The following is a 27292-nucleotide window of genomic DNA, read 5'->3' as shown; positions in this document are numbered from 1 at the left end:
GAGGTAAGTTCCAACTCTCTGCCCTTTGGTCAACGTGGAAATAGGCTTGTATTTTCAGGCTCATATTTCATATATTTCCACATTGAAAGGAGGCCCAGTTAACTGGTGCCTGTACATCCGATCAAACAGAGACTGGGAGAACAAGTAACTTTAAAGTGGTCGGTTCTTTGGTGAAAGCAGTTACAAACAACAGGTAACTAATATGAGGGCTACAGTCAAAGTGTGTGGGGAGGGTGTGGGGGGAGGCTCTTTGTTTGTTGTTGTTTGGTTTTTCTCAAGACAGGATTTCTCAGGTTTCAAGACAGAGCCACGGCTGTCCTGGAACTCACTTTGTAGACCAGACTGACCTCCAGCTCATCTGCCTATCTCTGCCTCCCAAGTGCTGGGATTAAAGGAGAGCGCCACCACCGCCCGGCTCTATTCTGCTATTCTGGCTTTTTTGAATGAGGTAGCCCAGGCTGGTGTTGATTCCCAATTGCCCTGACTCAGTTTAATGTGAGCGGACTGGGATGGAATGGGAGGTTACACCAGTCGGAAAGCAAGTACTGCTTGTAAGGTCACATAAGACCAGAGACTGAAGCTGACGATACCCTCTCAAGAACAGGGCAGGGGATGTCTCTAAGAGCAGATGACAGAAAAAAAGCTAGTTTGCCCCAAACCAAAACTCTGGGGAAGAGAAAGGATATCTTTATTTTTGTTTATTTTTATACTTAAGATTTGTGTGTGTGTGTGTGTTGTGCCTATGTGTCTCTGTGCATCTCTGTGTGTGTATGTGTGTGTACCTGTGTCTCTGTGTGTGTATGCGTGTGTACCTGTGTCTCTGTGTGTATGTGTGTGTACCTGTGTGTGTATGTGTGTTTCCCTGTGTCTCTCTGTGTGTATGTGTGTGTCTCTGTGTATGTATGTGTGTGTACCTGTGTGTGTGTATGTGTGTGTACCTGTGTGTCTCTGTGTGTGTATGTGTGTGTCTCTGTGTGTGTATGTGTACCTGTGTGTCTGTGTGTGTGTATGTGTGTGTACCTGTGTGTTTGTGTGTGCAGGACTGAAAAGGTATCAGATCCCCTGAAACTAGAGTCTTAGTCACCTTTCTGTTGCCATGATAAAAGACCATGGCCAAGGCAAGTCTAAAAGAAAAGCACTTAATTAGATTTATGGTTCCTGAGGGTTAGAGTCCATGAAGGCAGAGTAAAGGCCCAGTAGCAGGACCGGCTGAGAGCTCACTTCTCACAGCAAACAGAAAGCAGAGAGCACACGGCATGGTGGAAGGATTGTAAAACCTCAAGCCCACTCAGGGACACACCTCCTCCAACAGGGCCACATGTCCTAGTCCTTCCCAAACAGCCATCAACTGGGGGACCAAGTATTCATACGTATGAACCTGAGTTGGGGAAGGGGCATCCTCATCCAAACCACTACAGTTGGAGGTACATACATGAGGTGGTAGTTATGAGCGGCTGTTGTAAATGCTGGGAGCCACGCTCAGCATCCACAAAAGCAGCAATGCTTTTAACCACTGGGCTTCTTTCCAGACCCTGCCCCGACTACTGTAAGCGCAACTCTGCCCTCACAGGGGCTCCACGGAAACTGCTTGGTCCTTTTAGTCTCAAGGCAAAAAGACAGGACTGTCTCGGGTTATCTGCAATGTTTCAGAGATTCCCAGCAGAAAGCAAAAACAAAATCAATGTCAGGGTATTATCTCAGTTCAGGCCAGACAGGATTTCCACCACAAAAACCACACTGATCATGGGACAACAATTCAACATTACATAACAAAAACAATGTCATGAATGACAATCAGTATTGACTAGAAACTATCAAATTAGACCTGCAAAGAACTCGCTTTCACATAATAGGATTTGATTAGCCATGCCTGGAGCCACAAGCCTCTAACTTCAGCTACTCCGGAGGTTAGAGCAGGATAATTGTATGCTCCAGATTTGCCTGGACAATGTAGTGAAACCTTCTTTCAAAATTTAAGAAAAGTATTGGGAAGGTTGGAATATTGGTTGCTTTCCTGTTGTTGTGATAAGCACCACGGTCAAGACAACTTACAAAAAAGGTTTACTTTGGACTTAGAGCTCTGGAGGGCTAAGAGTCCATCACCATCAGATCAAGGAAGGGTGGCAGCAAGCACCAGGCTTGGCGACAGGGACTGCGGTTTAGAGCTCACATCTCTAACAACAAACAGGAAGCAGAAATCGCGACGGTGGGAGTCTTAGACTCTTCATAGTAACAAACTTTCTCCAGCAAGGCCACACCTCCTATGCCTCTGCCGACCAAGTGTTCAGATGCTAGAGAAGGGAGATATTTTATCATCCAAACCACTGCAAGAGCCAGAGTTACATTTTAAGTCTTAACTACTGTGCCTAAGAGACCCGTGAAACAAAACTGCCTCTGACCTCGAGCCCCTTGCCAAGGACAGAGAGTTCCTGAAGTGCTTGAGGTTGTTTGTGCGAGACAACAAGCCACAAGTTTTCCATCCCCACTCCCCCCACCCCCCCCAACAGGTTTGTCTGAGCCAGCGGCACCAGATGGGCTTGACAACCTGTAGGTGGGAGAGGTGCGCAGGCAGGAAGTGTGTCAGGATTGGACCTCATGGGAAAGAGTGGCCTTCTGGGTGTGCCTTTTTAAGTCTCAGCAAACGGGAGTAGTCACTATTTCTTGGGAACCATGAACGGACCTCGCCAGAGTCCACCAACCTGGCCAGTATTTCAATAAAATTTGCTTCAAATTTGGCTTTAAATTGTGGTAGTAGTCTTATTATCAACCGGTGGGATTAATGCCAACACACCTGGAAAAAGACTTCAGAGGTAAAAGCAGAAAGAAGGGAGGTAGGGAGGAAAGAGGAAGAACGGGGTTTTATCAGAGACCATTTGTTTTTACTGTTTAAAAAGAAAGGGTTTGTTTGGTGGTGGGGGATGAAACCCAGGGCCTTGTGCACACACATCCTTGTGCACATACATCACCCAAATTCTCACATTAAAATAATAATAATAATAATTTAACCAAGTGGTGGTGTACACCTTTAATCCCAACACTTAAGAGGTGGAGGTAGGTGGATTTCTGTGAGTCTGGGGCCAACCTGGTCTACAGAGTGAGTTCCTGGACAGCTAAGGCTACACAGAAATCCTGTCTCAAGCAAAAAAAAAAAAAAAAAAAAAAAAAAAACCCAACAACAATAAAAAGTGTGTATTTGAAAAGAAGATGCCCATTCTCAGCCAAGATGACAAAATAGAAACTGCATTTGCCTCCTGTGGCTGGAAATCAACATGCCCCAAATCAATGGAATCTGTAGGGTTACCACACAGGGCAAAAGAGACGTGGCAGACTAGGGGTCTTGAGATGGGGAGACTGTCCCCGATACCCGAGGGCACTGATGTCACTAATAGTGTTTGTGCAGGAAGGAGGCAGAGGGTGACTGGCGCACTGCACGCACTGCACTGCTAGCTCGGGAATGGAAAGGAGGGCTGCACGCCAGAAAACGCAAGGAAGGAAGCCCTAGGAGCCAGACAAGGCAAGGAATGCATTTTTCTGCCAGGAGCCTCTGGAGGGAGCAGGTCTCCCTTGATCTCAGCCAGGATAACTGAGTTCAGATTTCTGACCTCCAGAACCACAATGGAATAACTGTTATCACCCACCAAATTTGTGATTATTTTTATGACATCATAGAAAACTAATATAATACTCCCCCTTAAAACCAAGGACCAAATATATAGAACAGGTTTTCAGGCATGGCACAACAGGAAGTATGAAATGCTGGTGCCCAGGAGAAGGAAGGAAATGAGCATAGTACATACATGTACACACACACACACACACAGCATTGCTCTCAGCCTACACTATTAGTTTCAAAGCTTTAGCACAGGGAACATGAACCCACATCAGCCAGGTGTTCTCCTTTTTAAGATAAAAAGTTGAGAATTCAGAAAGGCTGATGCAGCTATCATTGATAAAGCAGAGACAGTACTGCCCAAGACAGAGCCACACCGAGGACAGGAGACATACAGAATGGTCCCACGTAGACCTGAGTTAAGGTGTGCTGCTCAGTGATTGATTAGAATCACTGAGATTGCATTTCCTCCTTTGCCAAGCATTTTAAATCCTAAGAAGGAGCTGCACTTGAGTGACTAAATTAAGCTGCAGATAACATCAGAATGTGTAACGCCCTTAGTCTTCAGCTCCACAGAAGGCATATAAATTATCAAGAGGTCAAATTTCCTGAAAAAAATACAGGGATGGTCAAGCCTGACTGTAATTTGAACACTGAGGTAGCTAGCCAAGGCTACACAGTCAAATCCTAGTTCACTCTACAAATTGAAAGGGAGAATGGTTTTTTTCTATTTGGAGGGGGGGTTGTTTTCATTTTTTTTTTTTTTAGTAAACTACAGGAGCAGACCAAGGAGCTAAAGTTCAATAATAATGTCCCACTCCAGAGGAGAGAAAAACACATTACCTGAACGATGAGTTCCCTAGGCAGAGCCTTTTCCCCTGAGACTACTTTCCCTCTTCAGAACGACCTCTGCAGCCAGGTGGTGGTGCACACCTTTAATACCAGCACTTGGGAAGCAGAAGCAGACAGATCTCTGAGTTCGAGGCCAGTCTGGTCTACAAAGCGAGTTCCAGGACAGCCAGAGCTGTTACACAGAGAAACCCTGGGGGGGGGGGGACAAAACCAGAAACACCTTTGCACACCCAAGTGCTTTAAGATGGAGCTTTGAGGGAAACTATCATCTTTTCAGGACAATGGCCCTTGAATAAATTTGATTTTTGTTCTTCCTTCTCCCATTTGCCAGGTATTGGCTTTGAGAATTGACCAACTAGACCTGGGCGTGGGAACAATAAGCATCGTCACATCTTTGTACAGGACATGTACGCACAGCGTGCTCTTCACACATTGTGTTGGAAATGGGAAATGGTACAGCCACTCTGGAAAAGCATGGTGCTCAACATAGTGTGAACTGACACGATTCAACAAGGCCACTCCTGAACATTCTTCAAGAAAAACACTAAACATATGAACACAGAGATCTACACACCACGTTTATATTAGCTTTATTGATAAGCCTCAGGGACTAGAAAGAGCACAAATACCTATTAACTAAGTAATGGACAGTAAATGTTATAGTATATTATAATGAAATAATTCTCAGCAATGAGAAACTCCTGATCCACGCTGTAATACGGACACAAACCATAGAAAGCTAAACACACAGAAACTTCCATGAGGGGTCTGGAAGGTAACTCAGCTGGTAGTGCTTGCAAAGCAAACACAAGAACATGAATTTAAATAAATTCATATTTATTAAAAACAAAAAAACACAGGTATGATGATGCCTATTTGTGATTGCTGCACTGAGAAGGTTGAAGACAGGAGGATCCATAGGTCTCACTGGCCAGCCAGCATCACCTACTTGGAGAGAGGTCCAGGCTAGTGAGATACCCTGTCTCAAAATACTGAGGGGGGTCCTTGGCCTGACTGGAGAGGCAAGGGAATGAAGAAATAACAGGCATACAAACACATAGACAAGTTGGGCTTAGGTGGACTAGGCTCACTGATGGAAAAACCTCAGCACCCCAGAAGCTCAGTGTATTTATTCCATACAGCTGAACAAGGGGGTTTACAGACAAACAAGGAGGTGGAATTAGCTAAACTCAGCAGGAGTGCCTTAGGGTTCCTATTGCTGTGAAGAGGCACCATGATCATAGCAACTCTTACAGAGAAAGCATTTAATTGGGGTGGCTTACAGTTTCAGAGGTTTAGGTGTGCAGGCCGATGTAGTGCTGGAGAAGTAGCCCAGTATATTGACTTGCAGGCAACAGGAAGTGGTCTGTCTCACTGGGCATGCCTTGAGCGTATGAGACCTCAAAGCCTGCCTCCACACTTCCTCTAAAAAAAACCACACCTACTCCAAGAAGGCCACAACACTCCTGATGGTGCCACTGCCTTTGGGGCCATTTTCTTTCAACCCACGACAAAGAGTAAATCTCTGTAAACAAAGTTTTTAGGCTGTATACACCCAGGGAAAGAAGGACCGGGGAAGGCTTTGCCATCCCTGAGTCTACTTGAGAGGAAGACTTGCCATTTTCTCTTGGGCTGAGGATTGGAGTCCTTTGGTATGGAATGTCCTTCTGTGCGCCAGATGGTGGTGGCGCACGCCTTTAATCCCAGCACTTGGGAGGCAGAGACAGGTGGATCTTTGTGAGCTCTAGACCAGCCTGGTCTACAAGAGCTAGTTCCAGGACAGGCTCCAAAACTACAGAGAAACCCTGTCTTGTGGGGGGGGTGGGGGAAGGAAAGTCCTTCTGTGCATGTTTGTGTATGTGTTGTTTTTATTGGTTAATGAAGCTGCTTGGGCCTATGGCAGGGCAGAATAGAGCTAGGCAGGAAAACTAAACTGAATGCTGGGAAAAAGAAGGTGGAGTCAGAGAGAAGCCATGTAGTTACCAAAGGAGACAGATGCCCAGGAACCTTACCAGTAAACCACGAGCTTTGTGGTAAAATATAAAATAATAGAAATGGGTTAATTTAAGATATAAGAGCTAGCTAGAAATACGCTTGAGCTATTGGCCAAACAGTATTGCAATTAATATAGTTTCAGTGTGATTTTTTTCAAGTCTGGGTCCTTGACAAGGCTGTGTGAATAGCACACATGCACTTAGGACTTCATTCACTCCAGGCTTCTTCCACCCCCTATATCCTTGGCACTAGAGTAACCTCCACCAAGGCTTTGTGCTAGGAACTTGAGGTAGCAATCTAACACTTCTGTAAGAACTAAAAGGTAGCCCAGCAGTGGTAGTGCCCCAAGCCTGGTTTGTGTGGTGCTGGGAATTGAACCCAGGACTTCATGCATACTAGGCAAGTACTCTACCAACTGAACTACATCCCCAGCCCAAGCTAGGCGTTTAAGAGTGACATAACAATGCTACATTTTAAGTGTAGTCCTGAAGATAGAACTTGATGTTAAAGGACTCACCCACCACGCAGAAAGGCTGTAGATCTGACGCATGCCCAGCTTTAAGGGGGAAAATTCTAGACTTTAAGGCTCTAGACTTAATCAGGGTCTCTATTGCTGCAAAACACCATGGTCAAAAAGCAAGCTGGGGAGGAAAGGGTTTATTGGCTTACACTTTCGTATCACTGTTCATCACTGAAGGAAGTCAGGATGGGAACTCAAACAGGGCAGGAACCCAGAAGCAGGACTGATGCGGAGAATGCGGAGGCCATGGAGGGGAGAGCTGCTTACTGGGTGGTTCCCCATAACTTGATCAGCCTGCTTTCTTATAGAACTTATGACCCTGACCATCACTTAACCAATGTTCTTTTTCTTTTCTTTTCTTTTTTTTTTTGGTTTTTCAAGACAGGGTTTCTCTGTGGCTTTGGAGCCTGTCCTGGAACTAGCTCTGTAGACCAGGCTGGTCTCGAACTCTCAGAGATCCGCCTGCCTCTGCCTCCCGAGTGCTGGGATTAAAGGCGTGCACCACCACCTCCTGGCTTAAGCAATGTTCTTAAGACTCAGTTACTCATGGCTGAGATTACAGGCATGCACCAACACACTGGTTTATGGGGATGGAGATGGAACCAGGACTTCAAGCAGACTAGGTAATCACACTACCAACTAGCCACATCTCCAGCCCCTAGGATTTTCTTGTTGTTTTATAATTTTTTGTAAGTTATTTGAAGTTAAAATAAAGCCCAAACTTATATTAAGATTATCTTTCATCATCTGGGCGGTGGTGGTGCACACCTTTAATCCTAGCACTTAGGAGGCAGAGGCAGGTGGATCTCTGTGAGTTCAGGGTCAAGCCTGGTCTTCAAAGCAAGTTCCAGGACAGGTAGAGCTGTTACAAAGAGAAATGCTGTCACAAAAAAAAAAAAAAAATTATTTTTAGTCATTAAGGGCTGGGAATGAAATGGCCGCCATTTAAAAAAAACACATGGACCAAATGTAAATACAAACAATATATTTTATTTCATCCCTGAAAACAATGACAAAACCAGAAATGTTCACAACTCTTCGAGACTGAACAAGGGCTTCAGATTTCACCTAGTGGACAATAATTTCTTCACATAAAGGTACAGGGAAGACATTTCAGACAGCTATCTTTCAAGAAACAATATATTCTTATACTTATTTTAACAAAATAATCACCGCTACTGTTTGTGGTAGCATATTATAACAATGAACAATATCGAAAACTAAGTTCAATTTAGTCTAAATCTAGAGGCTAGCTGCAGTTCAGCCATCATTATATAGAATAAATACTACAAAATATAGAATACTATATAGCAATTGGATTTGCTACAAAAGATATTTAAATAAAGACATGTTTTGTTCTATATTAGAGTTAACCAATTAAGATTTCTTGTGCTGTATACAGTAGCTGTTTCCCTAAAAAGATAATCAATCTTCATAATTTATACTTTAATGCTCTTAATTTTGCAAAGGGGTCATTTACATAAAAAAGTAGCTAACCTGGCATCTCCTAGTGCAGGATACTCTTACATAACATCAACTAACATTAACATATCCAAGCAGCTTTGTGCAGCACAAATATGTTTATTATATACATCTGACTAAAGTCCTCAATCTCTTCCTTCTCCCGCCAATATAACCAAAGCAACATTTACCACCATATGGAAACAATGCACTTTCCTAATAGCAGAAACAGTCAATGGACTAAGTATTTTCCTTTATTTTAGACAGGGTCTGCTCTTGTCCAGGATGGCAGTGAGCTTGCCAGTCCCCTGTCTCAGCCTCCTGAGTATCCATGACTACAAGCATATGACATTGGAATTTACTTTCAAATCAACAATCATGATTGTGAAAAAATCATGCATATTTTACTTTCCATCATAAAAATATGTATTATTATGCAGAATATATGTAAGAAATTTTAAGTATGAGATTAGAGATTATTCTCATCTCTATTAAACAGTCCCCAATGGTTAGGCTATGGACAGTGGCTGCTACCCATTTCAAAATTATACTCTTACAAATGCTATTTTTAAAAAATACAATTAACCTTCAGTTATTTTGAAGGATAGTGCAAATGAAAACATTCTTTGGGTCTATTTTAAAACATGATTTCCAACATGACACTTCCTTTTCCTGCTCATAATCTGAGTAACAAAATATAGTATTGGAACTAAGCATGTTTCTACTCACAGGGACATCATGAGGGCAGATGACAGAATGATTCAGTAACTTTATCGTCCACTTATCTGAAAAACATGTTATAAACTTAAATAAATATTTTATAGAAAGGATTCCATGTCTTTCTAGTGTTTTTGTTTCTTCCTAATCTCAAATACCAAAGGATGGCCTCCCTGCTTAGCACATCAACTGTGTTACCAAAGTCCCATTAAATGTACAGAACAGCATCAAAGAGCTCTGCGGGAAAGCCAGCTAATAACGCCTGTGCATCTATATACAGAATTAGCGTCCTACGAGCCCAGCGAGCTCCTTGGAAATGTGTGGAGCTTTTTTGTCAAGTATTCCTCTGTCCTAGGCAGCAGTGTAAGAGGTGTCCTGCGATGGATGTATCCCACAGTGGTGTCAGCCCTGCAAGGTGGCTTCACTGCTATCTGACACTGCCGGATGCACTCGTCCTTTTGTTGGTTACCGGCACCAAGTTCCCACTGGCGCTGTTGGTAGTATTGGCTGCTGAGCCATTCACAACAATATAGTCAACCTTGTTCTCCAGCTTCACCAAGCGCTGCAAAATGTCATCTAAGAGGACTGCGATCGTTCTCTTCAGGTCCGCTAAGGGGAAAAATGGGAATAAATCATATTAAATAGCAATAGAACACTTGATATTTGTGTCTTCACAGTTTAAGGGAAAGAGGTAAACAATTATCAGGACATCTGAAAGAAAACGTGCTCCAGAGAACACACTCAGACCCCAGACGGGGAAAGCCAGCAAGAGAGCTAAACACACTAGAACTCACCCTCTGAGAGCAGATTGAAAGTCAGGCTCAAGACATCAGGAACATTTAGACTTTCTCTCACTTCTATGTGTATGCATGCTTTATTTGAATGTATGTCTATGCACCATGTGTATGCCTGGTGCCCAGAGGCCAGGAGAGGGTGCTGGAATACATAGACTGGAGTTAAAGATAGTTGTGAACCCCATGTGGGTGCTTCCAGGACCTCTGAAAGAAAAGCCAGTGTTCTCATTGACTAAGCCACCTCTTGACACACTATGCTGAGTTTCTTGAGCAGTGTATACAGAAGGCTTGGACCAGGCAGGTAAAGTACTGGTAAAGGCAGATAAAGAGAGCTATGGAAACAAATCAACCAAATGCAAGCAAGACACCCGAACCCTCAGACAGGAACAAGGATGGGGAGCCAGGGCACAGGGTGACCTGCTCGAAAGACTGTTCTGATCTAAATTACTCTAGAGTTTGATACAGTGACTTCCAGATTCGCCTGGGTGACTCCAGGTCACCAAGCAGTCCTTGACTCCATGAAGAGGATCTTGTTTGTGTGTAGAAACTACAACCTGACCATTAATAACCACAAGGCAGTGACCATTAACTTCTCCATATGAGCAAAAAGATACACACCAGACCCAAGAAGAATTCAACACCCTCAACCTGGGTGCCATAGAAAGAGAGAAAGAGGCATCAGAGGGCTGGAGAGATGGCTCAGCAGTAAAGAACACTGGCTGCACAAATAGCATAAAATATCTTGGAGTAACTCTAACCAAACAAGTGGAAGACTTGTATGATAAGAACTTTAGCTGGGCGATGGTGGCGCACGCCTTTAATCCCAGCACTCGGGAGGCAGAGGCAGGCGGATCTCTGTGAGTTCGAGACCAGCCTGGTCTACAAAGCTAGTTCCAAGACAGGCTCCAAAGCCACAGAGAAACCCTGTCTCGAAAAACAAAAAAAAAAAAAACAAACAAACAAAAAAAAAAAATGAAGAAAACACCAGAAAGTGGAAAGATCTCCCATGTTCTTCGGTAGGTAGAATTAACATAGTAAAAATGGCAATCTTACCGAAAGCAATCTACATATTGAATGCAATGCCCAACAAAAAACCAGCAAAAATTTTCACACACCTCGAAAGAACAGTACTCAACTTCATATGGAAAAGCAAAAAACCCAGGGTAGCCAAAACAATCCTGTACAATAAAAGAACTTCTGGAGGTATCACAATCCCTGACTTCAAACTCTACTACAGAGCTACAGTACTGAAAACAGCCTGGTATTGGCATAAAAACAGACAGGAGGACGAATGGAACCGAATCAAAGACCTGGATATTAATCCACACCCTTTCAAACATCTGATCTTTGACAAAGAAACAAAAAATATCAAATGGAAAAAAGAAAGCATATTTAACAAATGATGCTGGCATAACTGGATATCAACATGTAGAAGAATGAAAATAGATCCATATCTATCACCATGCACAAAACTCAAGTCCAGATGGATCAAAGACCTCAACATAAAGCCAGCCACACTGATCCTCATAGAAGAGAAAGTGGGAAGTACACTTGAACGCATTGGCACAGGAGACCACTTCCTAAATATAACCCCAGCAGCACAGACACTGAGAGAAACAATTAATAAATGGGACCTCCTGATACTGAAAAGCTTCTATAAAGCAAAGGACACAGTCAACAAGACAAAATGACAGCCTACAGAATGGGAAAAGATCGTCACAAACCCCACATCAGAGGTCTGATCTCTAAAATATACAAAGAACTCAAGAAATTGGTCATCGAAAGAATCCAATAAAAACTGGATTGTAGACCTAAACAGAGAACTCTCAACAGAGGAATCTTAAAATGGCTGAAAGACACTTAAGGAAATGTTCAACAACCTTAGTCATCAGAGAAATGCAAATCAAAACAACTATGAGATTCCATCTTACACCTGTAAGAATGGCCAGGATCAAAAACACTGATGACAACTTATGCTGGAGAGGATGTGGGGTAAAGGGAACACTTCTGCATTGCTGGTGGGAATGCAAGCTAGTACAGCCTCTTTGGATGTCAGTGTGGTGATTTCTCAGAAAATTAGGAAACAACCTTCCTCAAGACCCAGCAATACCACTTTTGGGTATATATCCAAAGGATGATTAATCGTGCCACAAGAACATGTGCTCAACTATTTTCATAGCAGCTTTGTTTGTCATAGCCAGAACCTGAAAATAACCTAAATGTCCTTCGACCAAAGAATGGATAAGGAAAATGTGGTACATTAACACAATGGAGTAATACACAGCAGAAAAAAAATAACGACATCTTGAATTTTGCAGGAAAATGGATGGAGCTAGAAAACATTATTTTGAGTGAGGTAACCCAGACCCAGAAAGACAATTATCACATGTTAAAACATAAAGCAAAGAAAACCAGTCTAGTCGGGTGGTGGTGACGCACACCTTTAATCCCAGCACTCGGGAGGTAGAGGCAGGCGGATCTCTTTGAGTTCGAGACCAGCCTGGTCTACAAGAGCTAGTTCCAGGACAGGAACCAAAAAACTACGGAGAAACCCTGTTTTGAAAAATTAAAAAAAAAAAAAAAAAAAAAAAACAGTCTACAAATTACAATCCCAGAGAACCTGGACAACAATGAGGACCTTAAGAGAGACATACATGGGGGCTGGAGAGATGGCTCAGTGGTTAAGAGCATCATCGCCTGCTTGTCTAAAGGTCCTGAGTTCAATTCCCAGCAACCACATGGTGGCTTACAACCATCTGTAATGAGAGATCTGGTGCCCTCTTCTGGCCTGCAAGCATGCATGCAGGCAGAATGCTATATACACAATAAATAAATAAATCTTTTAAAAAAAAACAGAGAGAGAGAGACATACATGGATCTGATCTACATGGGAAGTAGAAAAAGACAAGATCTCCTAAGTAAACTGAGAGTGTGGGGACCTTGTTGGAGGAGGCATGGCCTTGTTGGAAGGAGTGTGTCACCACGGGTGTGCTTTGGGGTTTCAAATACCCAAGCCAGGCCCAGTGGCTCTCTCTTCCTGCTGCCTGCAGACCCAGATGTGGAACTCTCGACTCTTTCTCCAGCACTGTTTGCCACCATGCTTCCCGCCATAATGATAATGGACTAAACCTCTGAAACAGTGAGCCAGCCCCAACTAAATGCTTTCCTTTTCCTTTATATGGTGTACACAGTAATAAAACCCCAAGACAATTTTCAAAAAAGGCAATCAATATTAGCTCCCCAGAAAAGAATATATATCTTTGTACAGAGATAAATAAAGCTGGACACCAGGATACATGCCTATAATCCCAGCACTTGGGAAGTTAAGGCAGAAGGATCTTGAGTTCAAGGCTAGCTTGAGCTACAAAGCAAAACCTTGTCTCAAAAGAGCAAAGGGCTAGGGTGATAGAGATGCCCAATTCATGGCTGAGCAATTCGACAGCCACTTATTCTCAACCTTGGCTTATTTTTGAGACAGAGTCTCACACTGTACCTAGAATCTGCCAATCCAGTTGGACTGACTAGCCAGCAGGCACCAGGGATCCTCTTGATTCCACCTTCCTAATGGGGTTTCAGGTGTGCTCTGCCATTGCTGGCCTTTTCTTTTTCATGTGGGGACCACAAACAGGGTATCTACATATCCTCCAAGGCTCAGGAAATAACACAGAAGGGCAGAAAGAACATGAAAGTGACCTGGGAGTGACAAGCTATTGTACTCTCGACTCACAGCAGTTATGATCCCTGCTGTGAGCAAGGCCTCTTCTCAAGATTGGAAATACCTCTGCTGAAGGAAGACGGGTGGCTTGCACAGAAAGCAATACACACCCAACAAACTTAATGCAGATGCCCAACCCCAAGGCACACAGGAGGCAAGAAAGGTTCAAGGTCAGCCTAATTTACAAAGCAAGAACCTATCTCAAAAATAGAGTTGAGCACATAACTCAGGTAATAAAGTGCTCACTCAGTGAGCAAAACCCTAAATCTGATAACACATACACCAAGAATTGTGGTACAGACCTGCAGTCCAGTACTAGGAGGAGAGAGGAAGAAAGATCAGAAATTTAAGGCCATATTCAACTACATCATAAGTTCAAGGCCAATCTGGGATACACAAGACCCTGCCTCAAAATAAATGATTAATTAAATAAAACAGACTGGTCTATCGCTTGGTTTCCAGTGCTTGACTAGCATTATTGAGGGCCCTGGGTTTGAGTCTCAGCACCAATTGAGCAGGCTTCATTCAGACTCATGACTCTCCCCATCTCAGCCTTCTGGAATTCCTTACTCCTCACCTCATCTAAAAGGAAGAACAAACTGGGCTGTGGAAGCACTCAAATCCCAGCACGTGGAGGCAGAGGCAGGTGGATCTCTGTAGTTAAGGCCAGCCTGGTCAAAAGGGCTGGGCTATGCAAAGAAAACCTGTCTCAGTGGAGGGGAGAGTTGGGAAGCCAACTGTGGTGGTACACACCTTTAATCCCAGAGGCAGGGGCAGGTGAATTCAAGGCCAGCCTGGTCTACAGAGATCCTGCCTCAAAAAACAAAACAAAGCAAAACTTAACAGGAACCTAGGCTCTGAAAGGGAGGCTGCAATGAGCAATGTTGGAACTATAGGAAATCCTGCTTCTTGAGACTTAATAAATATTGTCCATTGATGTTTTATATCGAGAAATCAAAAAGAAAAATTAGGAAAATATATATCTAAACAATTACATTGTGTTACATATTCATTTTTAAATACACATAATACACTTTATACATATATATTTTAAAGAGGTGAATATAGTAGTGAAATGCCATAATTTCTATAACTTACTTAGAATATAAATAAATGTGAAGTATTAATAACAAATCTGGGTGAGGAATATACGAGTATTATATGCCTACTTTACACTCGAAAATATACACCTGCAGTTTTTTTAAAAAAACAGTTTATAAAAAGCACACACGAATGCTGAGCTCACACAGGAGCGGGCTGGATCCGTGGTTCTTACCGTAGCCTGCCATGGAGGCGCCACTGTCCACATCCACCGCGCTCTTGCTCTCCTCCGCCAGGGCTTTCACGTATCTTTTGCTTAAGTCTAGGATTTGCTCCCGTAACTTGACGCTGCTCTGATGTCGCGGCTGTTGGAACGTGTAGTGAAGCAGCAGCAGACCCCAGATGAGTCCGAACACCAGCAACAGGAAGCTCAGCTTCTGGGACATATTTTTCCTTGAGATTGTAAAAATCATTTCTGATGAAGCAAGCAGATTTGATTGAGAAGCAGTAACTGGAAACAATTTTGAGCAGAAAGGAAAAGCTCCCTAGTGCTGTGTATCCATCTTCAGCACGGCTGCCTCCGTGTTGACAGTCCTGTAAAGGAAGAACAAAGGGGCCATTGTCACCTCGATGGGCAAGACAATGAAAGTTCTAGAGTTCTGATTTGTTATTAAGCCATCTTCCCTGACAACTTTCTCTGTCACATAACAAGCTTCCTGATCACCTATCAGTTCCATTTACATACATTTTTCAAAATTAAACTAAAAATAAATACAAATTCATTGAGAATATCTGAAAATGTGCCACCTCACTCACAAACTTTGAACAACTTCTCATCTGCTACTAAAGTCATTGTTAAGTTCACAGACAATACAAGGTTTCCACGGTCTGTCTGTTCAAACATGGCCACAAAGGTATTCCTAAACCAAAACAGGGATGTCAAAATAAAAGTTAGAAATGATGAAAAGCAAAGACAGAAAGTCAAAAAGTCTCTCTAACAAGAATGGCCATAGTAGCCGGGCGGTGGTGGCGCACGCCTTTAATCCCAGCACTCGGGAGGCAGAGGCAGGCGGGTCTCTGTGAGTTCGAGGCCAGCCTGGTCTACAAGAGCTAGTTCTGGGACGGGCACCAAAGCTACAGAGAAACCCTGTCTCGAAAAACCAAAAAAGGAAAAAAAAAAAAAAAAAAAAGAATGGCCATAATAAAGCGTGTGCCGACATCCGGGCCTGCCACTAGAAGGTGGACATAATGAGACATGACATGGAAAGAAAACAAGTGAAAGGAAAGGTAAAGCCAACCATGAAATTTGGAAAGACCTAAAATTTAAAAATAATGTTTATAGACCACCGAAGCACCCAGTACCCAGAGGGGAAAAGAATAACCGAAGTAAAAATCTATAGCGCATTCCCCATGACTACTTCATGGCTTATTGAAAATGATCCCTAGGTTTGCATTTCTGCAATGACAACAAATAACCTCAATTTTAATCCATTTACTAGGAAAAACAAACTAAACATAACATATTTTGCGACCATGACTAAAGGTTCACACAGTACAACAGCGTAAAGGTGACAAGTCAGCGACAGAGGCACACACCAGCAACTCAGTGCATGGAGGAAGAGTCAGCATGGCGAGCTGCAGGCCAGCCTAGGCTGCAGGGCAACGTCAAGTCTGTCTCAGCCACACAGCAAGACAAAAACAAAGCAAAAAAACCAAGCCCATGAAGCAATAAATAGCACATACTGAGTTAGGAACGAGGAATACTCTAGAGTTCTACCCAAGAAATTAGCTTTCTAGCATAGATGCTAGAAATTTTTTTTTTTTTTTGGTTTTTCGAGACAGGGTTTCTCTGTAGCTTTGGTGCCTGTCCTGGAACTAGCTCTTGTAGACCAGGCTGGCCTCGAACTCACAGAGATCTGCCTGCCTCTGCCTCCCGAGTGCTGGGATTAAAGGCGTGCGCCACCACCGCCCGGCTAGAAATTTTTTGTTTTACTTGAGACAAGCTCTCATTGTGTAGCCCTGGATGGCTTGGAACTCACTATGTCCATCAGGCTGACCTCAAATTCACATACTTCTATCAATGTATACTGGCTCTTCTGTGTCTTCAAACACAAGCTGCAGAGGACACTGTGTGTCTTAGCACCATGAAAAGAGCGCCTGGACTCCCCTGAGTTGGTCAGGTAGTTCAAAAGTGGCATGGCTGCAAGAAAAGTGACAGCACTGGAGAGCGGAGAAAGCAGCCAGCTCGGTATTTTTAGCAGATGAAGATTTAAATGACAGCTAAGAAAGAGGAAGGAAGGGGGAGAGAAAGCAGTGAGGCCTCTGTTTTCCGAAGTAAACCATATAGGCAGGAAAGCTGTGTGCACGGTGGAAATGCTGCAATTATGACATGCAATAGTCTTGGACTACGAGCAGTGTGTTTAAACCAGCATGAGGGCATGCACACTGCAGAGTGGCATGCTACGTGGTCAGAACCAAGGCTACACGAGGCAGCATGCGCGAGCGCTGCCACAAACACCTTGGGTTCACCGCACATGCGGTTTTGAATTCACTTCTGACTGCTGTACATTTGAGAATCTTTTACTGTGGCCCAATTAAAAAACAAATCTCAATGAATTCCTCAATCCCAGATAAGATAACCACGCAGTGTAAGACACTGGACTCTGACCAACATAAGATCTGATTACACCACCAGTCAGAAAAGAGACCTTCATAAAGTCAAGAATATGGATTCTACGGAGTGTGACTCTGATACAGACATGGGGAGAATCCGGGTCTCCTCTTGGGGTCCTTTGGTTTGGTTTGGTTTTTGGTTTGTTTGTGTTTCAAGACAGGGTTTCTCGGTGTACCCCTGGCTGTCCTGGAACTCACTCTGTAAACCAGGCTGATCTTGAACTCAAGAGATCCACCTGCCTCTGCCTCCCAAGTGTTGGGATTAAAGGTGTATATCGCCACTGCCTGGCGGGGTTCTTAATCTTATTAATAAAAAGATTTTAAGAACAGGCCCAGAGTTGGGCGGTGGTGAAGCACACCTTTAATCCCAGCACTCTAGAAGCAGAGGCAGGCGGATCTCTGCGAGTTCGAGGCCAGCCTGGTCTACAGAGTGAGTTCCAGGACAGGCTCCAAAGCTACAGAGAAACCCTGTCTTGAAAAACCAAAAAAAAAAAAAAAAGAACAGGCCCAAAGGAAAGCCGGAAAAAAAAGCCCCAGGGCTGGCAAACTGTAGCTGTCCACAGATTTAGCTGAAGCGAGCACGGAAGTGAGAAGGCAGCAACAGGGGAGCTTTAGAGAGAGCGCAGAAGCACAGACTATCAGTGCGGTTCAAGGTGATAAGGAAAGCATGTTTAGAAAAAGGAAACTGAAAAGAGAAGTGACACTTTCCTGACTAATTCCGAGCCGCCAACAGGCTCCTGATGAGCACAGGGCAGGCTGGGGAAGGAGAGGCACAGGCACACTGGAGGACCAATTATTAAACCGACCTCGTTAGTGTGCCTACTGGGGTAGTTCTTTTTTTTTTTTTAAGATTTATTTATTTATTATGTATACAACATTCCTTCCATGTATGCTTGCATGCCAGAAGAGGGCACCAGATCTCATTATAGATGGCTGTGAGCCACCATGTGGTTGCTGGGAATTGAACTCAGGACCTCTGGAAGAGCAGTCAGTGCTCTTAACCTCTGAGCCATCTCTCCAGCCCCTGGGGTAGTTCTTAGGTCAAGCCTTGTTCATGCCCAGCTGGAAAGCTAGGTCTCCACCCGGGCCAGATCCCCTTTTCTTAACTAGGAGTTTTTCTACTGTTAGCAATACTCAGCCTTCCACAGAATAAAATGTCCACCTCACAAAATGCCCACCCCTGTAGGGTGTCAGGGTCTTGGACAAACATAAACATGATAAGGAATCTATGATCTGCAATTTGGGAGTGTCTGCTTCACGAATGCTCACGGTAATAAGCCATTTATTATGAAAAGGTTTTGGTCAATGTGGTATATATACACACAATAGATTTTACTCAGCCATAATGAAAAACAGACTTACTCACAGGAAGATGAACAGAACTGGAAATCACCAGAAGTGGAACAGGCTAGTCTCACCAAGTGTTATGTTTTCTCTTATAGGTGCCGGCTATCTTTAAAAGAAAGAAATGGAAGGGGGACAATTTGGAGTCTAAGAGAAAAAAGAGGGAGGGCAAAGAGAGTGTAAGGAATGGAGTGAACACCATGAAAGGGCACCCTATGTGTGCGAAGACATCAGGGAAGCCCACTGCTGCGCACGGCTAACACACACTGGGAGAACTGTCAAATGAAACAGCTGTCCTGAGAATCAGGGCTGGGAGCCCTGATCCAACTCTACACCAGAGGATCCTGAAAGGACATCAAATGGACGACTGACAGGAGAAAGAACTCTAGAACTTTCCCAAGTTAAAAAGATGTCCAGGAGCCAGCTTGTGCCTGACAAAGGGCTGAAAAGTCCCTAAGTCCAAGAGGATTCCCTGAAGCACTCGGAACCTGAGAACTAGTGTGAGAATCCCACAAGCAAGTCCAAGCGACATAGGCAGAAGGAACTAAGGTTTTTAAAGGTACACATCTGCCTTAGGTCTTTCTCAGGTAATGTTTTACATAAAATCACCCGGCCAGACTTTTTATAATCCTAGTATCAAATCACATCCCATACCAAATGAATGAGAATGCAGATGGAAACCAAGCTTCATCTTTGCTTTCGTTTTGCTTTTTAATGATGTGCTGGTGAGCCTTCCTACGAGGTGGAAAAATACATCAGTGTTTACAGCTGTCACTGCTTCAAGACAAAGGTTAAAATATGCACCTCAGGCTGGCCTGTCATCTCGCCTCAGCCTTTACAAGTGTGGGGATTACAGATGCGGGCTACCACACCTGCTGCTAGCAATATCTTTTAAAGAACACTGGGGTTAGTGCTCAGTGTACAGCAAAGACAGAGAAGAATACTGCTCATGCCAGACCCTTCATAAAGGGAGGCAGCAGCCAGAGGGGCAGGAGGCTGGTCAATTACAATGTATAAATCACTCCATTTGGTGTGACATCGGAACCCTCTGCTTGGACCTGGGCATGGGAGGTAGAAAACCAGTGACCTTTACCCCAGTAAACAACACAAGTTGTTACTACCAGAATGACCAAGCCCCACTTTTTGACTGGGCAAGTGTAAAGTGGAAAAGCCAACTCCGCTGAACTCCCATGTCCCTGTTTGCTGGGACTTAAGCCGGACAGACAAGGAACTGGAACTTTCAGCAACTAAAGGTAATTGACTTATATACTTTCAGGGGTTAGAGAAGAAATAATTATTAGCTTCAACTAGGAAAAAAAAGGATTCAATGTGTTTTTCTATACAAAGTACAAAGCTTATGATGACAGCAGAACCTGTGCTTTAAACACCCCATCTTTCTTTGTTTCAAATACTGGACCAGCACTTGGGAAGCCATGTAGATGAGAGAAGAGTCACTACCTAGAAATCTGGCAGGCCAACACGTCACTAAGGGGTTCTGAGCTACCACCATAGTTTTTGTCTTTTTCTTTTTAAAAAATACTAAACCGGGCGGTGGTGGCGCACGCCTTTAATCCCAGCACTTGGGAGGCAGAGGCAGGTGGATCTCTGTGAGTTCGAGACCAGACTGGTCTACAAGAGCTAGTTCCAGGACAGGAACCAAAACCACAGAGAAACCCTGTCTCGAAAAACCAAAAATAAATAAATAAATAAAAACTAAAAGAAATACTGTAAGAGTATTAGGGCAATGACCCAGAGGTTGACCAATTTCTTATTGGACTATTCATTAATTTATTATTGATCCATTATGTTCCAAATACATTTTACTTACATAAATCAAAGCATTACAAAGTTGCTATAAGAAGGATCTAAGAATAAAGATCAAGGCTGGTAAAGCACTTGCTTTATAAGCATCAAGGCCTGGGTTTGATCCCCAGAAATTGCCTGAAAAGGCTGACCACACACACACAACACTCACACACACCTCACACACAACACACATACACCACACACACACACACCATACTCACACACACTACACTCTCACACATACCACACTCTCACACACACAATCTTACACTTTAAATAAATAAATACTAAGACCCCAAACCAGGCCAGCAAGCACAACTCTTCCAGATTGGCTGGGGTCTGATCTCACAGTCATTCCCAACTGAAGAGTTTTAAAAGAACCATGCAAAGAAAATGAGGGAAAGGATGGGTGTACCACTCCGTTTTGGGGAGGGAAGGCGAGCTGGCTTTGTATAAACAAATGTGGGGAGCCGGGCGGTGGTGGCGCATGCCTTTAATCCCAGCACTTGGGTGGTAGAGGCAGGTGGATCTCTGAGTTCGAGACCAGCCTGGTCTACAAGAGCTAGTTCCAGGACAGGCTCCAAAACCACAGAGAAACCCTGTCTCGAAAAACAAAAAAACAAAACAAAAAAAAAAAAAAAACAAATGTGGGGAAAGGAAAGATTTGCATAGAAGTTTTACAAGGTGGAGAAGTGATGAGAAGCGTGGGAGATGCGCGGAATTCGGGCCGCGGTTGGCTGTCTACCTTTGATAGAAAAACATTTTCCCCTCACAGATAGCAGGAAACCCCAAAGTCCCTGATGACCCTTTCTTAAGAACTTGTCGGGCAACCTCATAACATATGGAGTCAGTAACTGTAAGGAACCTCAAAGTCGGCTAGGACACCCAAAACCAAGTCCTCAGCACAAAGGAGATTTATTTACCCCAGAGGACAGGGATAAGGGACAAAGACAGGAGATAAGGAGGAGGGAGAAGGGGAGGGAACACGGGACAGAGGATAAGAAGACGACAGATGTGACCCATAGGAAAATGGTTATTTATAAAGGTAAAAATGGAAACACCACATTAGGATGAGGAGTTTAATTTTAATTGGACATGTTAGTTACCCAAAGGGGGCTTTTAATTGCTGGACTTCAATACTTTGATAGATGGGCCTCGGTAGTCAGCCTCAGAAGGAGGAAGAAGCCAAATAAGGGAATAGACCTTGGTGGCTAGCTGTAGAAATGTAACCTAATGGACTGAGGAGAAGGGCAAGGCCTCCCAGAGCCACCTGCTCCAGCGAGCTAGTGTCCTTTCAGCAGTGATCTGACATGAAGGTCTTTACAAACACAAAAAAATACTCTACTTTGTGTCTTCTGACAGCCAGATGCAGACTAAGTCTACCTAGCAATTCCCAGAAAGTTAATGGAAAACTGTTACTAAATATTTTAAGCACAATGTGTCAAACAGCAAATACTGGCAGAAGTGTTTTCTAAATTTCTGTATTTGCTACAGGTTTTAACATCCCCACAACAACTTATAAAATCTTTACAGGAAGCAGGGTGTAGTGGTGCATGCCTATATAGTTTGGTGTGCAGGACACAGAAACAAAAAGGTCTGAGTTCGAGGCCCAGGGCTACATAGTGCGAGGCTATCTTTAAAAAAAAAGAAAGAAAAAGAAAAAAGGGCAGTAGTTTTCAACTTTCCCAATGTTAGGACTCTTCCTCATGTTGAGGAAGTATTTCATTGCTACTTCAGAAGTGCAATTTTGCTGCTGTTATAAATTGTAATGTAAGCCGGGCGGTGGTGGCGCACGCCTTTAATCCCAGCACTTGGGAGGCAGAGGCAGGCGGATCTCTGTGAGTTCGAGACCAGCCTGGTCTACAAGAGCTAGTTCCAGGACAGGCTCCAAAACCACAGAGAAACCCTGTCTCGAAAAACCAAAATAAATAAATAAATAAATAAATAAATAAATACATAAATTGTAATGTAAATGTCTGATATTTGACCCCTCTTGGGGTCACAACCCACAGGTTGAGAACCACTGTTTTAAATGAAGGCACCACTCACCTTTAATCCTTTAATCCCAGCACCCGGGAGGCAGAGGCAGGTGGATCTCTGTGAGTTTGAGGCCAGCCTGGTCTACAGGAGCTAGTTTCAGGACAGCTAGAACTGTTAAACAGAGAAACCCTGTCTCGAGAGAGAAAAAAAAAAGGGAAGTGCTGTTCAGAGCTCTCCTATACTTCTTACCATCTTACCAAACAGTACACGCCATGCACAAAGCCAAGGAGTTAAGCAACATTTCAGTGGTTTCTACACAGTCCAAAATCAACACGTTAGGTCAGCATTATTACTAGAAAAAAAAAGAAAAGAAAACCAACGAATCATGAAATATTTAAACTAGAATTATAAAAAGGAAGGAAGGAGAGCAGCAAGGGAGCAAGAACCATCCAACGACATCAAAGGAGCAGTGAAAACCGAGACAGCCAAACTCTCGACTCAGGGCCTCACTGCTTTTCAAAAGCAGGGAACATAACAGATTATTTGCAACAAGCAATGTTTTGGAAAACAAAACAGAAATCATCAGAGCAAACTGTATACACTACAGACTTTCTCGGGATATTTGTTTTTACATAGACAAGCATGCAGCTATAAATCTATGAAATCTAAAGATTTCTTGCTGAGTTGTAGTATTAAAAGCTATTTTAAAAAAACCCAGAGCATTTCAAACTGCCTTCCATGAAGTATTTCCATGTATTTTTATGCAAACACTGTAATAGCAACACTAAAAACACTAACAGATGGCTAATCCTACCTTAAATCTCCCATTCGCATCTCATCTTGCCTAGCTCCAGGGCTCGGTTTTGTGCTGTTATGAATATTACCCAGCGGCAGCCCTCACTCAGCCTCAGGTGCTCTAAGAATCGCACCTGCCCATTAGTCTCCAAAGGACTCCACAGCCACAGAGGCACACGTGTGTCATAAAAAGGACATGGTGTGCTCACGAGCACTCAAAGGAACACACAGCACTCTCCGAGACAGCATTCAGAACTAAGCCACACACACAAACACACACACACCGGACTTGGCCTTGGAAGGGAGTTTCTGGGGACAGGGTCCTAAAATATTTCCTGGACACAACACTGCCTGAAGCAAATATCTGCTGGGAAAAATTAACATAGGCGACAGCTACCCACTCTGTAATCCGGTCTAAACTTGAAGATGTCTTAGGCCTGGGGGTATGTAGCTACTGGGTTCAGTCCACACTGCCAAGAAATAAAGATTAAAAAACCAAATTGCCGGGCGGTGGTGGCGCACGCCTTTAATCCCAGCACTCCGGAGGCAGAGGCAGGCGGATCTCTGTGAGTTCGAGGCCAGCCTGGTCTACAAGAGCTAGTTCCAGGACAGGCACCAAAACCACAGAGAAACCCTGTCTCGAAAAACCAAAAAAGTAAAAAAATAAAAAAATAAAAAACCAAATTGTACCGCCTTGAAGAAAGCTACACAGCGTTCCTGCTGAGGTAACACACAGATATCATTTTTTTGGATGGCATTTTTGGGAAGGGAGGAAAACAGAAACAGTAAAAGTTACAAAATAGGTCAGCCGGTGGTGGCTTTAATCCCAGCACTCGGGAGACAGGCAGGAGGATCTCTGTGAGTTCGAGGCCAGCCTGGTCTACAGAGTGAATTCCAATACAGCCAGGGCTACACAGAGAAACCCTTCCTCACAAGATAAACAAATAGAATTTTTAAAAAAGGAATGAAGTACCTTAAAGTACTCCGCATGATTGCTCGTGCCTTTAATCGCAGCACTAGGGAGGCAGAGGCAGGTGGATCTCTGTACACTGGAGACCAGTTTGGTCTATACAGTGAGTTCCAGCCGGCCAAAGCTACACGGTGAGACTATCAATCAATTGACAGACAGACAGACAGACAGAAAGACACATATAGATAAACTCAAAAAGGGGTGGGGGTAAAGTGAGGCAGAGATAAAACCAGCAGCACTATAGCAGAAAGACAGCACTTCATGACTGTCCTGCAGTGAGTGCTTAATCTAAAATACATTATGCAGCATCAGACACTTCACTCACAGCCTGAGCCAGTCATAACCAGTACTACATGGTGACCCTACACTCCTTTCCACAGCTAACTAGACTAGCAAAGGGCACCCCTGCCAGAGGCCTTCTACAAAAAGAGGCCATAGAGAAAAGAACAGCTGAAGTCGATGACTTCACGAAGAGTAAAATTGAAAACAGGTTAGAAAAGTGAGACTGAAAGTTATGCACAAGAGCAGGTACCCAGGGCCACCAGCAAAAGGGGGACGATGGACGTCAGCACAGAAAGAGCTTGGGGCATTGGTCGGCAGGGATCGTGGTTCCTGCAGCCGTACAGCTCTTTCACGAGTCCCTTTTCTATCATTCTGGACGGAGAGAACTATACAACCTGGAGGGCAGGGAACGAGGATGCAAATATCTTCTTCCCCTACATTAAAATGGATGCTTTGGAAGCCTAAGACAGAAGAGTCCCGGGATCGACCAAGTCACTGCTTTAGATAAGCGAAGGGAACTGCGGTGAGAGCCGAGCTAAGGTCATAGAGAAGGCGGCAGCACAGGACAGGAAACCAAGGGCTCCTTTCTCTGTAGTCATTCCTGTCTCCTCCGCTACACTCAGCAACGGCAGAAGCGTTTCCTTCAGAATCAGTGTTTCTGCCATACACTTTAAGGCTACCGGGAATGCTTATGTGCCTAAGCCTTCTTCCACAATTCCCCATCATTAACTATGTCACTCTTCTAATAGCCATTAGAAGTCTTCCTTCTACCTAAAGACATCATGCAGTCACTCCATCTGGCCCATCAACTCCACTGCCCCACGACAACTGTCCATCCAAAACCATACTCCGTTATTTCACATGCTGCACAAGCGTGTCTCCCCTCAAGTTAGTCCACACAGAGCAAACATCGTAAATGAAAAGGAAACCCAGTTAAAGATCTATAAAGATTTCCTTGAAAAGCCATCACTAATGTCAGTAAGACTGAGAAAGTAGTGCAAAAACAGCTGACATCACAGGGAATACGGCGAGCACGTTGAAGTGGTTCCCCATCAGATTTACTGCAGCCATTCAGTGTGGGCATTCTCGAGGACAAAAACTTGGAAGCAGAAATCTTAAGTGGGTAAAGACTGTGGACCAGTGAGAAACAGTACAGAAAGTTGCCACAGGCTGCAAAGGGCTTGGGTGCTGACTGACAAAGCCTTTAATCCCCTCTTTAGGGTTTCCCACAGGCCAAGGCTGGGGCAGTGGGGGAAGGTGAGTAAGTCCTTGTACTGTATCTCCAGAGCTGATCCGGAGGAAAGCAGAGTCATCAATTTCCTTAGACCATTCTCAGCCATCTTAAAAGGGTGGAAATTGAGAAGCCAGCAATTTTTAACACAGTGGTTCTCAACCTTCCTAATGATGTGACCCTGACCCTTTAATGCAGTCCCTCAACCATAAAATTATTTTCATTGCTACTTCATAACAGTAATTTTGCTACTGTGATGAATCATAATGTAAATATCTGATATGAAGATGATCCTGGGCAACCCCTGTGAAGGGTCCTTCGACCCCCTGATTGAGAACCGCTGTCTTAAGGAATTGTTTCCATGTAAGGTGAGTACAATATAAAGTCAACACACAACTTAGAGTAATAATGATTGAACAAAAGAACACATACACAAGTGCACACTACTTTGTATCGCATTCAAAACATCTTTTCATTAAATGAAGAGCTCATGGTGTTATAGTTTATTATTCGTAAATCTAACAACTTAAAACTATGTGTTATCTCCATCTGCTGGATGAAACAAATCGGGCTTAGAGCCTTTGATTTGCCTGATGGGAGCAGCACCAAGGGTTCGAATCCCGGTAGCCTGACCACTCAACCACCACCGCCCGCACCAGACAGCAAATGAAGTTCGCCCCCACCAGCCTCCAGGAGAAGAGTTTGGCAGATTTAAAGGGCATTTCACGATCCTTCTCCCAACCGGAGAAATGAGCTGTCAAGAACGGAGCAGAAGTGAGCGCGGCCGCAGCGGCTGCACATCCCCACGGAGAGCCGCCAAACCCGGCCCGGGAGTCTCGGCTGTCACGGCGGCAAAGCCCGGGCCGCGAGGACACAGCCTCCCGCCTCCCCTCCGCGTTACCTGGCCCGTGGGCTTCCTGTCAATCACGCAGGCCGCCCTCCGCGGGGCTCACGAGCTGGAGCAGCAGTCTCAGCCCGCCGTGGGTGTTAGGGGCGCCGCAACAGCCTCCGGGCCGGGACGGAGGTAGGACGGAGAGCGCTCGGCGCCCGGAGACTCAGCTCCCCGTTTCCGCTCCGCCTCCCGGCCGCCCTTCCCCCCAACTCCGCGGGCTGGGCCCGCTACGCGCGGCATTGTGGGAGATGTAGTCGGGGCTTGCGGAGAGGCGGCACGTGCTCTTAGCCCAGGGGCTGCGGGTGACGCCGTTGCTCGGCAACCAAGAGGCGCCGCAGACTAGAAAAGACGCAGCGTCCTGATCTGGAACTGGAGTCTCCGCGTCCTACTACTGACCTTCCAACAGAAAACCAACCCTTCAGATGATGTTGGCTGACGCTGGACATCCTACTGGTACAGACTGCAAGTGTGCCCATTGTTGTTGCAGAAGGGTAAGAAAAATAAAAGGATTAAAGATTAGTAGAAACAAAGTATCCTTTTCTGAAGGTTACTTAAGACCTGGCTCAAGCCGGAAGGTGGTGGCGCACGCCTTTAATCCCAGCACTCGGGAGGCA

General features: G+C 44.3%; 1 protein-coding gene across 1 annotated transcript; it reads right to left on the bottom strand.

Annotated features, from left to right (window-relative positions):
• Positions 1–7953: 7953 nt before the first annotated feature.
• On the bottom strand, positions 7954–26863 carry Ccdc126 (coiled-coil domain containing 126). Its single transcript, XM_057775247.1, has 3 exons — positions 26688–26863; positions 14941–15299; positions 7954–9764 (listed from the first exon to the last, which is right to left on the bottom strand). The coding sequence occupies exons 2-3, from the start codon at positions 15176–15178 to the stop codon at positions 9583–9585; spliced, it is 420 nt and encodes a 139-aa protein (XP_057631230.1). The 5' UTR covers positions 15179–15299; positions 26688–26863; the 3' UTR covers positions 7954–9582.
• Between the last annotated feature and the right edge of the window lie 429 nt (positions 26864–27292).

This window comes from Chionomys nivalis, chromosome 1 (genome assembly GCF_950005125.1).
Source record: "Chionomys nivalis chromosome 1, mChiNiv1.1, whole genome shotgun sequence".
NCBI classification, from domain to species: domain Eukaryota; kingdom Metazoa; phylum Chordata; class Mammalia; order Rodentia; family Cricetidae; genus Chionomys; species Chionomys nivalis.
The sequence above is the reverse complement of the archived record's forward strand: the minus strand, read 5'-3'. Positions and strand labels throughout refer to the sequence as shown.